General features: G+C 46.3%; 1 protein-coding gene across 4 annotated transcripts in view; it reads left to right on the top strand.

Annotated features, from left to right (window-relative positions):
* SHROOM3 (shroom family member 3) overlaps window positions 1–14,872 on the top strand; it is a 128,595-nt gene that overhangs the window by 1,478 nt on the left and 112,245 nt on the right. For 2 of the 4 annotated variants that reach the window (XM_065062861.1, XM_065062859.1), the window contains exon 1: window positions 2,985–3,946. In XM_065062861.1, coding sequence (XP_064918933.1) covers window positions 3,782–3,946 — 165 coding nt within the window. In that variant the 5' untranslated portion in view covers window positions 2,985–3,781. Of the gene's footprint in view, window positions 1–28; window positions 206–432; window positions 478–2,983; window positions 3,947–14,872 lie in introns of those variants that run through there. The other 2 variants (XM_065062860.1, XM_021290142.2) reach the window with 2 other exon arrangements.

Genomic DNA, 14,872 nt, shown 5'->3' with positions numbered 1-14,872 from the left:
AAAATGACGGTGGTGATCTCCTTTACAGACTCGCTCCTATGAAGCCAAGTGAGCTCCACCAGAGAAAAACAACAACTTGAGAATGAGGCAGCTCATCCTGAACTTTTTGTCGACCTGTTTGTAATGACAGTTTTCTGCCAAATGCAACGTATTGGGTGATCAGTTGCACTTTTGCTCTTCTGACGTCCAACTCTGAGCTGTTTTGGTATGTTACTTCTCCTCAGATGTCCCATCTGTACAGATGAGGGCTGCAGTGTTTTATAAAACTTATTTTTAGACTTAAGTTGTGAATTTGCTTCCTCTGAACTTAGAGGATATAAATAAACAGAAGGTAGATTTGAACTAAGCATGATGTTTAATTCCTCAGTCAGGAAAGGCAATAACAGATGTGTACAAAATTTAGGAGCTGAATTTCCTGTCTTTGATTTCTAGGTTGACTTTCGTCTGAGCTGATGACTTGTGAGCTCAGGGACTCAGGTAAGATCAATAACACCACTCTGACTACTTAGGGAAGATTGTGCTTCCTTTCTGAAAGGGCAAACATAGTAAATGCATGTTAGCTATTTCTGAAATGTCACATTTAAATCAGGACAATTTGAGCTGTGATAGCTGTTTAAAAAACTGTGTTAGCTGAAAACCAGCGGATGGGGGCAGTGTTGCTTTGATGAACTTCTGCATTTGCAAAAGAAACTTTGGATATTTGAAGGAATTTAGGAAAAATCAGAGCAGCCAGCAGCAAGGAGTCAGTGCCTTTACTGATTATAAATGTGGGGTTTGGTTGTGACATCTGAACAATGAAATCAATGGCAATTTCGCCTGCTTTAGCAGTGTAGTACTCGGCAGTTGAGGGAAAGGGTTCTGACATTACTCTGTCCAAGATTTATTCTAATATTTCATGGAAATGAGGATGAATAGCGAATATTGCTTTAACTGTATTGAGCGTGGAAACCTATTTCTCAGAATATTTAGTTTTCAGGTAAAGCACACCAGTGCATGTTGTTAATCCCACTTTCTTAATCAACAGTTGCTGTATGTTATTAATTTATCTTGCACTGGTTTGGTTTGCACTGCGTCTGGCGGGAAGTTCAAGCCCCCGTGTGCGGGCTGGCGTTGGTGCTGTCTCTAGGGTTCCAAAAATCCTTTGGTTTCTGTGGGCGTCGCCAAGAGGTTGGCATCGTGAGAATAGACAGAAACTTCATTCTGTCAGCACCTGACTGATTGGTAACTCCTGTGCAGAATACAGGCCTGCTGAGAAAGCAGCACGGTATCTGGCAGCCCATTCGGGTGACTGATCCACCGTTTTTTCTTAGCTGTTCTTGGGTCTCTGGTAGGTGCAAAGCACCTATGCGTAGACCTTTTTAGAGCTGGCTTAGCAATGTGGTGGACTAGCAAATCTGGAGGTGGTAGGGGCGAGAAAATTCCATGCTTGCGACAGTGACAAATTTGATGGAGTTATTGGGAAAAAGGTGTCGGATTCAGCACTCGAAGCGAATTGCAGTGCTGAAGCAGAATGAAAGCTGGACCTCAGAACTTATGTTGATAACAGTTAATCATCAGCCATTGTAGGCGCCCTGGGAACCAAAGCTCTTGCTGAAATTCTGATGTCTGCAGACATGAGGTTCAGTATTTAGTGTTGGAAATTGCTATAATGCAAAGAAGTACCTTGGCTTGTTAACAGACTGGCACATTCTTGCAGAGTCCTAAACAGCCCTGATGGCTCCGGATAGGAGGATATGTGGCCCCAAGAGACAGGTCCTGGAGCCTTAGCCTGTCTCCAGAAGGCCTGTGGAGGGACAGAAATGAATTGCTCTTTGTGGTGACTTGGAATGAGGGTTTTACAGTGAAATACTAGGAGTGTAGAACTGCAGAAATCTGATTTGAGGCAGGCTGAAGGGTGAGTTGGGGATAAAAGCAAGCTGCGAGCCTGACCAGGGTGTGAAGCGGGTGAAAACACAGCCCCTGGGAGGGAAGCAGAGGGAACAAAGCTCAGTATGAGCATGGATTGAGGATCATCTTCCACGAAAGATACAGGGAGGGGCCTCTTTTCTGCATTCCTCCTTGTGGCTGTTGGGAGTGAGAGCTGGGACACATGGGGCAAATAGGAGTCTGTGGGGAAACCATAACATTAAAGGGGGTGGGAATGGGGCAGCATGAACGGTGTGAACAAATGCAAAGATTTCTCGTTTTAGAGTCACAGCTTCAAAGTTTTTCTCCCACAGTTCATTTTGTGTTTGTTAACACAAGATCTTCACTGCTTTCAGAGCCCAAAGGAGAAAATTCACACGTCCCAGGCACTGTGAGATCAAAAGTGCAGGCACCTCACAGGCACAGGCACTACTGTTGGCTCGCTCGGCTACACAAGCAGGGCGAGCAGTGGTCTGGGGGCTACCTTCTGTCATCCTGTTCAAGGGCAGATACAAACCAGAACGTTTTGTGAACATCTTGGTGATTTCTGCTAGGAGTACAGACAAGAGCTTTTAAAATGATGAGTCAGATGTCTAAGCCTGTGTGCATATGTGCAAGAAAAACTGCGTTCACATGGATAAATTCTGCATTCTCGCTGGTGACTGCCTGCATTCGTAAAAGTATCCTAAGTTCTTACCGTTGTTTCTTATTCCACATACTGGAATGGTATTGCCTTTTTATAACAACGGAAATGGGAGAAAGAAATATGTTCAGGGAAGCTGGTAGGCGCCATGCAGAGGAAAAGCACTTTATGAAAGCGGAATCATTAGCAGCACTCCACTGTGCTGGTTTGGAACAGGTCCATTGTGTTTGCAGCAACTGGCAGTTTGGATTGTTACAATTCCTTGGCAAGGACAATAGAAAGATGGTGGTTTCCGGGGGCAGGATAAAAGGGTGAGCCCCAGCTTTCGCACACGGCGTTTTCTAATTGCGTGATGTGCACAACGGGGCAGCACTGCCTTAATCCACCTCTCTCTCTCTCTCTCACTTCCTCACGCTCTCATAGCAGCGGTAGCTGCTGCTGCTTTGGCAGATCAGCGGGGAGAGCACACAGAATGCAGAGAGTCGGCTATCGTCTTAACATTTTTCCCAAAGGATTAATTTCACCTGCTTCTCTGCTTTTCCTGGTAGACTTTTTCTGTGCCTTTTAATCCAAAGGATGGAGTTCTGTCACATTTTAAACCCCTCTAAATAGTTTTGGGAATGGACTTTCTCTCTCCTCCCCAGCCTTTTTTATTTTTTTTGACAAGTCCGAAAATTGTGAAGTAAGTGGACAGAGCAACTGAGAGCTGAGAGGGAGAAGACGCTCCATTCTTTTAGTGCAGTGGGCTGAGGCAGAAAGGCCATTGTAATGGTAAATTGCGTGCAGAAAGGAAGAAAAGACCAATAATCAATCACAAATGAAGCATTCGCTTGGATTTTGGCAAGTTGCTGCCCAGGGGCTTTTAAATCTATGAACATTTTATTTGCTTTTTTTTTGCCTACGCCTTTAAAACACAAGTTTGATATATCAAGGACAGGAAGATAAATCTTTATAGAGCTGTCATGCCCAGGATAGCTGGGAATGGGGAAAGCACAGTGCTGAAACAACAATAGAATGTCACAATTCTGAAGGAGGAACAATGTGCTGAAATGTTGGTGGGAACCGTTTTTAACCCATCACCTTGGACTGCCGCTCTGAAGAAAAGTTTTCCGTCTCAGGCTCATCTTGTTTCACTCATTCAGTAATGAGCTGTGGGAGCTTCTGGGGCGCAGCTTCGTTGTTCTGTGATTGCCTGAGTGGGTTTTGTATTTGACTGAGTATGTGATAGGACAGATGAGGATGTTGGACAATATTAACAGCAGCCTATCATCTCCAGAGCCCAGCGCCACCCAGAAGGGAAGATACATCTACCTGGAGGCACTGCTCCAAGGAGGCGCGCCGTGGGGATTCGCGCTGCAGGGCGGGCTGGAGCACGGCCAGCCATTAATCATCTCTAAGGTATTTTTCTTATTTTTAATGAAATGCACGCAAGTGAGGAGGGGTGCCCAATTTAAAGGGCAAGAGACACTGAAATGTTGTATTTGACATTGTGTTGGGCTTGGTTTTGAAAACTGTTGAGCATCTTTTGAAGTCAGTATGCTTGCTCAGGAGCTGCCTATCTGAGCAACACGAGAGCTCTCGGCACTGTCGAACTACCAAAGGGCGAGTTTTGTCCCACAGGAAGTATCTTGGCTTGCAGAAATTGGCTCTATTTATCTCACTGCTGTGAATGGGGGCAGTAAGGGACTCTCAGGAGGTGATCTGGTGTCATGAAGTCATAACGTATCTGAGCGTGTTCAGTAATCCATTGCCACCTCTTCTGAAGAGAAAGAAAGTAAGTGCTTTAAGTCACGTGAAGTGACGTTGGCTGATTAGAAGTGTGTGTGGGGAACCAGAAGAATAATGAATACTTTACCGTACGTTATGCTGTGTTAGCAGTTTTCTCACCCTGTGTGTCCTCTACTTATTAAATATTAAGTATGGTACATTATCAAGATTTTTATTTTAGTAATTCATGATTGAGAAGTGTCAACAGGCAGCTAGTAGTGTAACTCACCAAGATGTTTGGAGGGGAAAAAAATGGGAGAAGGAGTTCCTCGTTCTGATCAGAACTGGGCTGTTTGGAGTACCCAGGTACCTGAAGGTTCACATATTGAAGACAACACATGTTGAAAGGCGTCAAATTGAATCTATTAATATCTAAAATATGTTTGGCCTGTGGCCCTAAACCTTTTTTGAATATAGGATTTAGGTGATTCTGAAATTTTACCTGTGTGGCTCTTAACCATATTTCTCTTCGGTGTCATCTGTCTGATCAGTTCTGCTTATTAACAGTATGCGTTTCTATAGCAAGCTGTTAGGTGCATAGGTGTACTTATGTCTGATTCTACAGCCTCATGAAAACTGGGATGTATGTGGGGCGTTCAAAGGGTCAGACCAATGTCAGCTAAGAGAAAATGCTGATAATCAAAACCAGTGTTACTCACATCCTGCAGCTCACTGTGCAAACAGTCACATGAAGACTGTCAGTCACTTGAAAAGTTGAACTGAAATAAGTGATTTGTAATTAACGCATCGACATGCTGAAAGTAAAAAGCAGAGACTTCCATAGAGGTAGTTTTATCATGAAGGGATTATAGAAATTTCACATAATCGTCTTTCCTGCAGGACGTTCTTGGAGATGGTTTAGCATAGCCACATAAAGCAGAACTGGGCTCACTGGAATGGTGTTAGGTGTTTTCGCTCTATAAACATGAGGGACTAACACTTCAGCCAGGTTGTTCACTTTTATTGGTAGTGTTCTACATTTGTGAGGAAAAGAGTGTTTCTTTCTGCTCGGGCATTCTTCTGTGATACAAAGAGCATCACCTTCCTCTTTTCTTTTTTATTTTAATTGGTGGCGGGGAGGCCGAGAGGAAGAGGGACAGCTCTGGCTGCGAACATTCATTCATCTGTGGGGTTTGGTTTCCACAGCAACCGGGCCCCATAATGTCGACCACGCCTGGAGTGTGCACAGTGGCACTGGGAGCGGGGTGACTTGTGCCTGCCGCTGGGAAACAGCGCTGCAAACATGGGCTTGGGTTTGTTTTCACTGGTAGCGACTGCTTGGTCTGTCTATCAGTGTTAGCATTTGCTCGTTTCGCTCATGCTGGAGAGCAGCTTGCACATGAAAGCTGTGCTTTCTGAATTCACGCAGCACCTTGAGCTGTTTCCTGGTTCCCAGCTTCAGCTGAGAAATTATCTACTTTCCTCTTGTGTTTGAACGCACTGTACGTTCTTCAGGAGAAATTGTGTGTTAGTCATGTAGCTAGTTCAGTATTCTTCTTCCGAGTATACTGGGAAGTAATGAGGAACTGTGGAAGTGATAGATTGAGTCGTGTGAGAGGTTAAATCCTCCCGTGCTCCCCCAGGAGTCCTCGCAGAACCATGGAGTGGTTGGGCTGGGAGGGACCGATGAAGCTCACACTGCTCCTGCAGGTACGCACTGGGAATGATCCAATAACATGTAGCTGTAAGTATCAGAAGAAGTGTGTCAGTTTTTCATTGCCAATTATTCAGAATTAAGGTAGGAGTTTTATTTCTGTTTTGTTTCAGCAAATACGTTTATGACCACTTAACTGTCTGTTTGCATTGACAGAGTGGTGTTAAACAGCCTTAGTGTAAATAAACATGTAGATTTCAGCAAATATTTAAGTTGGTTACAACATGACGTAAAGCAATCAAAGTAACATTGCTGTATTGTTCTAGAACCCTAGACAGATAGCAGATGTGTTTGAATGTGATAGTTCTTTCTAGACATCATGAACTGGTGCTAATTTGAGACCCACAAGTATTGGCTTGTCTCAGTTTCAGACTAAAGACTGTGATAGAATTTAAAAACCAGGATGAGCGGATTTATGAAAGGCCCAGATGCACAAATACTGATTCTCACAGCCCTGTGCCGTTCTTCGGAAAGACATATTTTTCCACCAATAACATGCCAAGAAATTACCCATAAGCAATGGCAACAGCTGTTGGGAGTGTGAGTTGCAGAAAGCAGACTTACTCTGCGCTGGCAGAAGGTGTCGTGTTGGCGGTCCGGTTACCAGGGTGTTAAGAGTTGTGCACCGTCTCTGAGCAGAATCCCCTTTGCAGCGCGGAGCCCTGGCAGTGCTGCGGTGCACCAGGACAGGCCGTTTCTCTGGCCCGCGGTGCAGTGGCAGACAGGCACACAGTTAAACACACCAGTACGCGCTTTGCTGAGTCGGCCACGGAGCTCAGCACATCACGGGACCAAGTCTAAATCAACTTGTCAGAAATGTCGGTTGTGCAGCTAATGTGAATTTAGCTAGTTAAAACAGATGACCTTTTTATGCTAATACTGGTCTCTTTTTACTTGGTGGAAAGATAAACTTGTACTGAAGCAGTTTCCTAAGAGCTAAATCAACACGAGTCTCTTCATGATGTGTTTTGCTGAAGGTGAGGGCAGACCATAAACAAATTTAATACATCCCACCCATGGTTTTCTCTCTCCACATAGGAAACTGCTTCGATTCCTTCGAGCTTACTCGTTCTATCTCGTTTCTGGACTGACTATATACAACTTGTCACAAGAAGGCTGTAGAATCATAATATGTTATGATTGTGGCTATATGGGATATTAGAGCATACTGATTTTGAATGAAAAGAAATGTGGCAATCCTGGCAGTCTGTTTCCAAAATGAAGAGGCAGGGTGTTGACTGTCCTAGAGCAGCACTTAGTAAGCCTGGGAAGGTAAGGAGCTTCCCCTTGGCTTCTGGAGCCGCCTGTTCCACCCTCCTGGTGACGTTTCCACCCTTGTGGTGACATTTCCACTTTGGTCGTGACATTTCCACTTTTGTGGATGGTGTGTGGTGTTCTGTGGTGTGCGCTTCAGGATGCTGTGTGGTGTTCTGGTCTACCACCTGAACACAAGCTTGTGGGGAGTATCATAAATAGGCTTTGTGGAATTTTTCCAGCGTGAATTATTGCTGTACCAGAAGAAAAGGAAAGGAAGAATGGGCAAAAACTAGTGAATTGCACATTCTTTTTCCACAGTACCTCAAGGCAACGTCCAAAAATCAGCACCTGATGAGCAGCAGAATGTCACTGGTTACCAGTGAACATCTCAAACCGTGGATCTGGATCCCAGCTGCCCCCAGACACTTCTCCCTGTCTCTGCCTCTGATCAAGGCACTCGGAGTCAGTGCTCTCCCATAAATCGGTACGAGGAGCCAGTTCTCTCCCCATTCGAATGCCCAGAGTCCCCATAAACAAAAATTGAATTATCTTATGCCCTGACAGGCAGAGCTGCTTTGCATCCATTCCCCATATCCCCGTGTGTGACAGATGGCAATTTAGAAACTGTTGATCTTTCTGTAGGGTTGCAATGCTCACATGAGAGCTGCTTGTCTGAAGTTGGCAGAATCACTGAAGTTAGTGGCCTGGGCATGAGGACACGAACCTGAGCCAGAGGCATGGTGACTTGTTTTCTGATTTTTGTAATTGTTTTTTTGTCTCAGAGTTTTCACACTTGTTTTTTGGCTAGATATGGACTCAATTTTTTTGTCCTCACTGCTGAAGGATAGATAGCTTGGGGCCTCTGTGTGGTTCATGTTTGAAAAACATAGCCCTTTTCACTAGTTATCTTCCAGTATGCTGTGAGTGGGCTGATGAAAGGATCTGTTTCAAAACCGTAAACAGCTTGTTATGCTCAGTCCTTCTTGCAGAGCATCACTGTACTGGATACACTTTTAGGGCCATAGACATGGGTGTTATACATATATGTGTGGCAGGTTGTCAGAAATGTGTGTTCTCTTGTGTACGAATAGAAGAATGGTATACAAGAATTGCCCGAGTACTGCTCTTACTGTTTAAGTGTATCAGCTTACTGGGCGTGGAGAGTTGGTGTGTTCATTGTTCTTTCACTTCTGTGTTCTCCAGGGAAAGCAGGCAGTGAACAGTAAGCGCGCGGTAGTTCGTCCAGGACTAAGCCAAACTGGAATTGCTTTGTATTTGGTCTCTGTCCAGAGGCAGGAGAAAAGGTGCTGCCGAGAGCAAAAGAATTACGGATCTGCACTGACCAGCCTCCAGTCCACCTTGCAGAAAAAGATCAAGGGCCAAATCAGCTGGTTGGCACAAATGATTTCTCCCGCTCCTTGCCCCCCAGCACTTGTTTCGGGTTGGGCACTGGCGAAGGGTGCGCTCTGTCCGCTGATGAGCTGAGGGGTTCATTGTGCAAAATGGTTTGCCTGCGGATCTGAGTCCTGTTGCTTGACTGTGGCACACAGTCAAGCACACAGGCACTTTAAGCACACAGGGAATCTGGATGATGCAGCCCTTGGCTCTCAGAGAAGGAGAAGGGAACTGATCCTGTGGTTGTTTCAGAAAGCAGAGGGGCAATTCCTCACCACTCTTCCTTGTTTCTGAGGGCTCACAAGTGCCTCATGAAAGACTGCTGATGCCAGCACAAGCAACAGGATCGTCTACCTTTTCTTAAGTCTAGGGAGCTGCTTGATGAAAAGGCTCCTATTGTCAGCCCCCTCCGTTAGGCTGCCGATCGTTCTTGAGCACAAAAAGACTTCTGTTCACTTCCACGGCCCTGAATTGGCAACTGCAGACAAAACGACTGAGTGACGCGAGCAGTGGCTTGCTGAGCATTGCTGCTGCACCAGCAAAGTCACCGGGAGCTTTGCCAACTGCAGCGGGCTGTCTGGAGGGGTAGTACCGGTTGGGCTGTGGTGCACCGCGATGAGCCCATCGCATACCTTGGGTGTCCTTGTTAACAGAGATCAGCATGGATGAATCCCAGGGTGCACAGGTGGCTCAGTGGTGTGACTTTGTGAACGTGCATGTGGAAGGAAATTACCCTTGACAAAAGTCGTGTCTCTGTGCTAAGGAGAGGAGGGGGGTTACTGACAGGTGTCTGTCTCCAGCTGACTGGTCATGCCTTAGAGTTACCTTCTTACCAGAAATGAACCCAAGCTGCTAAGTTTTGATCCAAATCCAGAGATAGCTGCTGTGAAAGATCAGGTCTCCTCTACTGCCGTGCAACCACATGAGTTAAAGAGGACTATATGCGGTGTAATGTCCTTCAAAGTCACAAAAAGGTGTCACAGAGGAAGTATTTTCTTCTCAGGTTCTTGGACAGAGAGGACTCCTGTGTGATTAAAAACATGTAATCCTTAGGGTCAATAAATGGAGCTTTCATAAATCTTGCCCTGGCTTTAGCTTACATGAAAGAGATTAGACAGAAATAAGCCATGTATCCCTGTTTGCTTGGCTGTAGCAGGTATATAACCAGAGCTGAGATTTATACTGATCCTAGAATGAGAAGCAGAGAATGCGCTCTGTAAATCGGTGTTTGTGCAGAATAGAGGATTGCTTGTGAAGGGCTCCACTGCATTCAACCTTTCCCACGCTTCTTGGGAGCCCAAGGCGTAAGAAGAACAAGCATCATCGATAATAGAACTGGAGCTGAGCTAATCTCATCTCAAATTTCGTCAGTGTTTGCCTTCAGGATCGTTTGATGAAGCTCAGAACTGTGGAGCATGAGTCCACCATGAACTTATTGTGCATAAACTGGTCAGAATTTGGGAGGGAACTTGGAAGGTGAAAATGAGCCCAACTGTAATTGGCTTGCCAACGTTGAGAGTCAGAGAAAAAATGGCCAGAGGCCTTGGCAAATAGATGGCTGAAGCACAAAATCTTTGTCACTTGTTTGCGCATTTCCAGAGCCCTGAGTGGATCACCATCTCGTGGCTGCAGAGCACATTCGAGAGCAGTGGGAGAAAACCCTCCAGTGTGTTGCTGTCCCTCAGCCCAGGAGGCAAATCTCTCCCTCGCTTGAGAGCCGAAAGGGTAGACTTGGAGCGTTTGAGCACGAACAACAGAAAGAGCTGGGTGTTCAGCTGTCATTCTGGAGTCTTCAGGATGCGATTCTCACCCTGCCTAGAGGGGCTTTCCTTTTCTGTCTGCCCCAAACCCGCCTTTGTGCTTGAAACAAGGAATCTCCAGTGCATGATGGAAGAATGCAATCCAGCACCAGGACTAGCTCGTCGGCAGGAAGAGTTTGGCAACCTCCAGCTGCCCAGTGCCCAGCCACGTCAAGCTCACATCTCAGATTTCCTTCAGCGAAGTCAGCAGCGTGGTCTGCATGATGAATTATGATGAACATCTGCCGGTGTGGGTGCTGAACAGAACCGAGCCTGCCTGATCCACTGGAGATGAGGAAATCGGACCCTTGGGTGTCCCCGGCTATCGCACACCAGCGGTGGAGCAAGGGTTCCCGAAGACCTCCCTTGGCTGGAGCAGGATACTGGTCATGGCCGCGTGTCAGACGAGCAGAATTCCAAAGTGTAGATGTTAAGTGTGCTAACTATGTTTCTTCTTTTCCTTATAATCTCATCTCACATAGGCTGCCTTATGTGTGTTTCTGTCTCACCCAAAGGGGTTCCCGCCTTCTTTGTAGGTATCGTGAACCCCTCAGCTGTGGCTCGCCTACCGCAGCCCATTTCTGAAGGGATCTGGGAGCGTGCTGCAGGGGAATGGCCAGAGCCCTGGCTCTTCCGAGAGCTGCAGCTCAGGAGTCGGTCAATGCCACAACACGTTTTCCCCCAGTGGAAGTGCTGTCTGCATCTCTGTATCACACTTGGCTCTCCAGCTGAAAAAACGTCTTCCTAGATGTTTTAAGTTTGTTTTAATTAAGAGAGGGCTTGTGTACGTTTGTCCATGTCTGAGCTGGAAACGGAGTTTTGTTTTCCCACTTGCAGCCAGACGCTGCCTAAATGCATCGCCACTGCTCTTGTTTCTTTGCTGTGAACTTCAAAAACCCACCCAGACAGAAACAACCAAACCCAAACAAACCAATAAATGATTCCAGGTTTCTTGGTCCATTGGAATCAGGAAAAAGACACCAGGAGCAGCTTATCCAGGACACAGCTTGTTAACATCCTAACTGGTATTCAAGCATAATATTAATTTTTCACACTTGCATTAAAAAATCCCGCAAAAAACGCCTAAAACCATAGCGAAGAATGATTCCTGCTGATAAGAAAATCACTGTGCTTAAATTCTTTAGCAGAATAGACTGTGGGATACATTTCAAAGCACGGGGTGAGAAATAAGCTCCCAAATCCCATTAAGAAATAACAGGATTTATGTGCATTCCTGCCATATATTAACTTTCCCCTCTGGAAACGCCTTGTGCCGAGTTGGTGCCGTTTTTCAGGCAGGCGCAGTGTTTTGCGGTTCCCGCAGACCGCTCCAGCTGGCCCGCGGGCTGGAAGCCCTTCCCGGGCCGCGGTTTCCCGGCGCGCGGCTGAGCGACGCGCCTGGCTCACCGGCGTCCCAGCTCCGTGTCCTCTTGGGACGCAGGCCCGCATCCTGCAGCGATGCTGGAACCAGTTCTGCTCTGTCCGTGTCGGCAGTTAAAATGGTTCAAGGAGCAGCCGACAGAGGTAGAAGAGAGAGTGCTTTTCAATAGCCATTATCGGTAGTGGGCCGTTCTCTGAACATCACTTGACATAGAGATGAACAGTGTGCGATGCTAAAGTCTTTGGGGAATTGGTTTGTATTGGCAGCAGGGTCAGATTTTATTAGCACTTCAGAGGTGTTCCACCTCTTTATTAAAGGCAAATTTTTGAAAATATGCCAAATCTTCACATTTGCCATTACTTAGAAGAGTTTTCAGTACTTCTTTCCTTTTGAAGGCATGCATACATGTAAAATGTTAATTCACATCAAAATGCAGATAAAAGTATTACAGAAATATTTGCCAAAGAATTGGCAAACAGTTCCCTTTCAAAACATGCCAAGTGGGAACAGTTTAATAGGACAGCAGGAGGCCAGAAGGGTTTCTGGGACCCCGAAGAGACACGTGTTATGGAAAGAGGTGTTTGTTGCCAAAGAATTGAAAGAGCATATAGTCCATGTCATGTTGCAAAGCATTTCCTAACACCTATAGAGGACTACTGACTTCCTGATAAGGGTGTTAACTACAGCCATACAGAAGTATTTTTCTCGGTTTTCTGTTCATCTTGTATTCAGTATTTATGTTTTCTATCCTGATCGTGCCAGCAGGTCCCAGTTAAACTCTAACCCCTTTGTTCTGTTTGTGAGTGTGACAAAAACAATCTGTTTCTGGGCATTCAGAATTTACAGTTGTGATACAGTCACAAGGTGTAAATATAAAAAGGCAAAAGCCAAACCAAACCCAAATATGGTGGCGGTTGAAGAGTGAAGCAAGACCGAGTCTGCAAACACACGGGTGGCTTTACTATCTCATGTAATAATATAATATGTTGCTTGGAGTTGTTGTGTTGCTGAAGGTTGGATTTGAAGATGTGTACATAATCACCAGAGTAATTGCATCTTTGAAAACGTGCAGGAGTTCTGGATCCGTTATTGGTATATTTTTATTTTTCTGTAAAAATATGCGTTATTTAAATGAACGATTCTTTTAGAAAGGTAGCTTGGTGCCTGGTGTCAGACCTCATGTTTTTATGCATTGATTGATGACCGGCCTTGCCACCGGGCTGAGAGATGCACGCTTCTCAACTGCAGTCTCATAGAAACTGGGGAATGAGCTGGTGGAATTCAGACCAAAGGTCTGGCTGTTTTCCAGGAGCCACACGGCAAGAGGCATTTCCAGTTTCAAGAGAGAGCCTTGAGATGGAGAAAGCAATGCGAAACATTTGGACAGAAAGAGGGAGAGTTGTGGGGGGAATCTTCATGCAATCAGCGATCCCACGCTGCTCCCCTGCCCGGCTTCATTTTGTGTTTGCTGGAAACATTTGCCAGTGTTTGTGAACAGTGGCCGCGCAGAAGGGACGCAGCCGCTGACCTGACTGTAGGGCAGCAGCAGAAGGTTAGTGGAATTAGTCTTGTACCGCAGACTTGTATTAATAGTTGTATTGTGGTGGTGTTGGCACAAGCTCTGCAATTAAATAAGTTGTTGGCACTCTTCCCTAGGTTAAATTACTGCCGCTGTTCCCCCTGCTTGCAAGTCAATGAGTACAACACTTTTGGGGAGGCAAGTTCAAACATTTTTGTTCTTTTGGGATTCTGCACATTGCTGGTTTCAAGCTAAGAGGTTTCTGCTGGCTTTCCAAGCAGACCGCTGCTGCTGTTGTGTCTCCGCAAACAGCCCGTGCAAACTGCTGCTGGAATGACCAAGCGGGGCAGGAGCTGGGGGAGCAGAAAGGCACAAGAGGCTTGTGTAGAAAGAAATGCCCTTTGAACGGGTCCTCACTTTCTCTCTTGGCTGAACTCAGGGATGTTTCTCAGCACTTGTCTGTTGTTGCAGAGGATTAGGTTTCCATCACAGCTTCATCGGGGCAAGTTCTGCTTTCAGTCAGCCCAGAAAGACAGACGCAGACACCGATGAGGTAGCCATCCCCGCCTTTCCTTGCCTGAACACGCCAAGCAGCCGCGTGTTCCAGCGCCAGGCCCTGCTCCCGCTCCTGCTCTAGTCCTGGCGCTGCGCGTGGCTCCGGCTCCCGCGCCTCGGGGGCCACCGCAGCCACGCGCCGCCCGGTCCCGCTCGCCAGAAGGCTTCTTATTCGCAGTTTATTGACAGTTCCTTCTCTTACACTTGGAGAAAAGGAGGCCTTGTCCTTCTTCCCAAGTCTGCCTCTAATTTAGCAACAGATGTTGGCCTCCCAGACAGCACCTCTGTCCTCACCGGTCACTAAGGAGTATATCTGAAAATCGCTGCTCCCTGGCACATCATAACTTTCTTTTGCTACAGTGTTTTCAGTAAAGCTAGAGAGTCAACCGTGCTCTTGACTTCTCTTCATGACCTACATGAAGCCCCAGATGCAGCCCGGTCCTTTGGGCAGCACCCCGCGCACATCAGACAGAGCTGGAAGTGCTTCAGTCTGTTTGCCTGTGGCCAGTGATGAAATGCAGCAAGTCTGTGCGGAGACTGTGCTACTGTATGGGCTGGGAAGCTTGGGCAAAGAATGGTGGTATGCAGAAAAATAACTAGGGAGAACCTTAATCTGTGTTTTCCTTAAGACTGGCTGTTATTTACTCAATCGTCACATGTTAATAACGAACTGCATTTAGAGGTTTCCCTACCCACCAATGACACGATCTTTCAGTGGCTTATCTGGGTGTTTAATGGAGATTGACAGAGAGCGAGCCCCTGCACGTCAGTTGGAGCTGGGGGTTAGCAGAAGGGAGTAAGCAGAAACAAAAGTAAGTGCGCTTGAGTGACTCTGTGTCTCTACGACTTGTGTGTGTCTCATCAGCTGCTTAAACAAAAGGTTCCTCTGCTGGCTGGAGCTGAAGGGAACCAGCATGAGCATCCATTGTTCTGTATGTTTTATTGTGCTCAGGCTGTGATCGTGCCAGCTCTCATTAGCTTAACAGGTTGGACTGTG

The sequence above is a fragment of the Columba livia genome, chromosome 4 (genome assembly GCF_036013475.1).
Source record: "Columba livia isolate bColLiv1 breed racing homer chromosome 4, bColLiv1.pat.W.v2, whole genome shotgun sequence".
Classification (NCBI taxonomy): Eukaryota; Metazoa; Chordata; class Aves; order Columbiformes; family Columbidae; genus Columba; species Columba livia.
The sequence above is the reverse complement of the archived record's forward strand: the minus strand, read 5'-3'. Positions and strand labels throughout refer to the sequence as shown.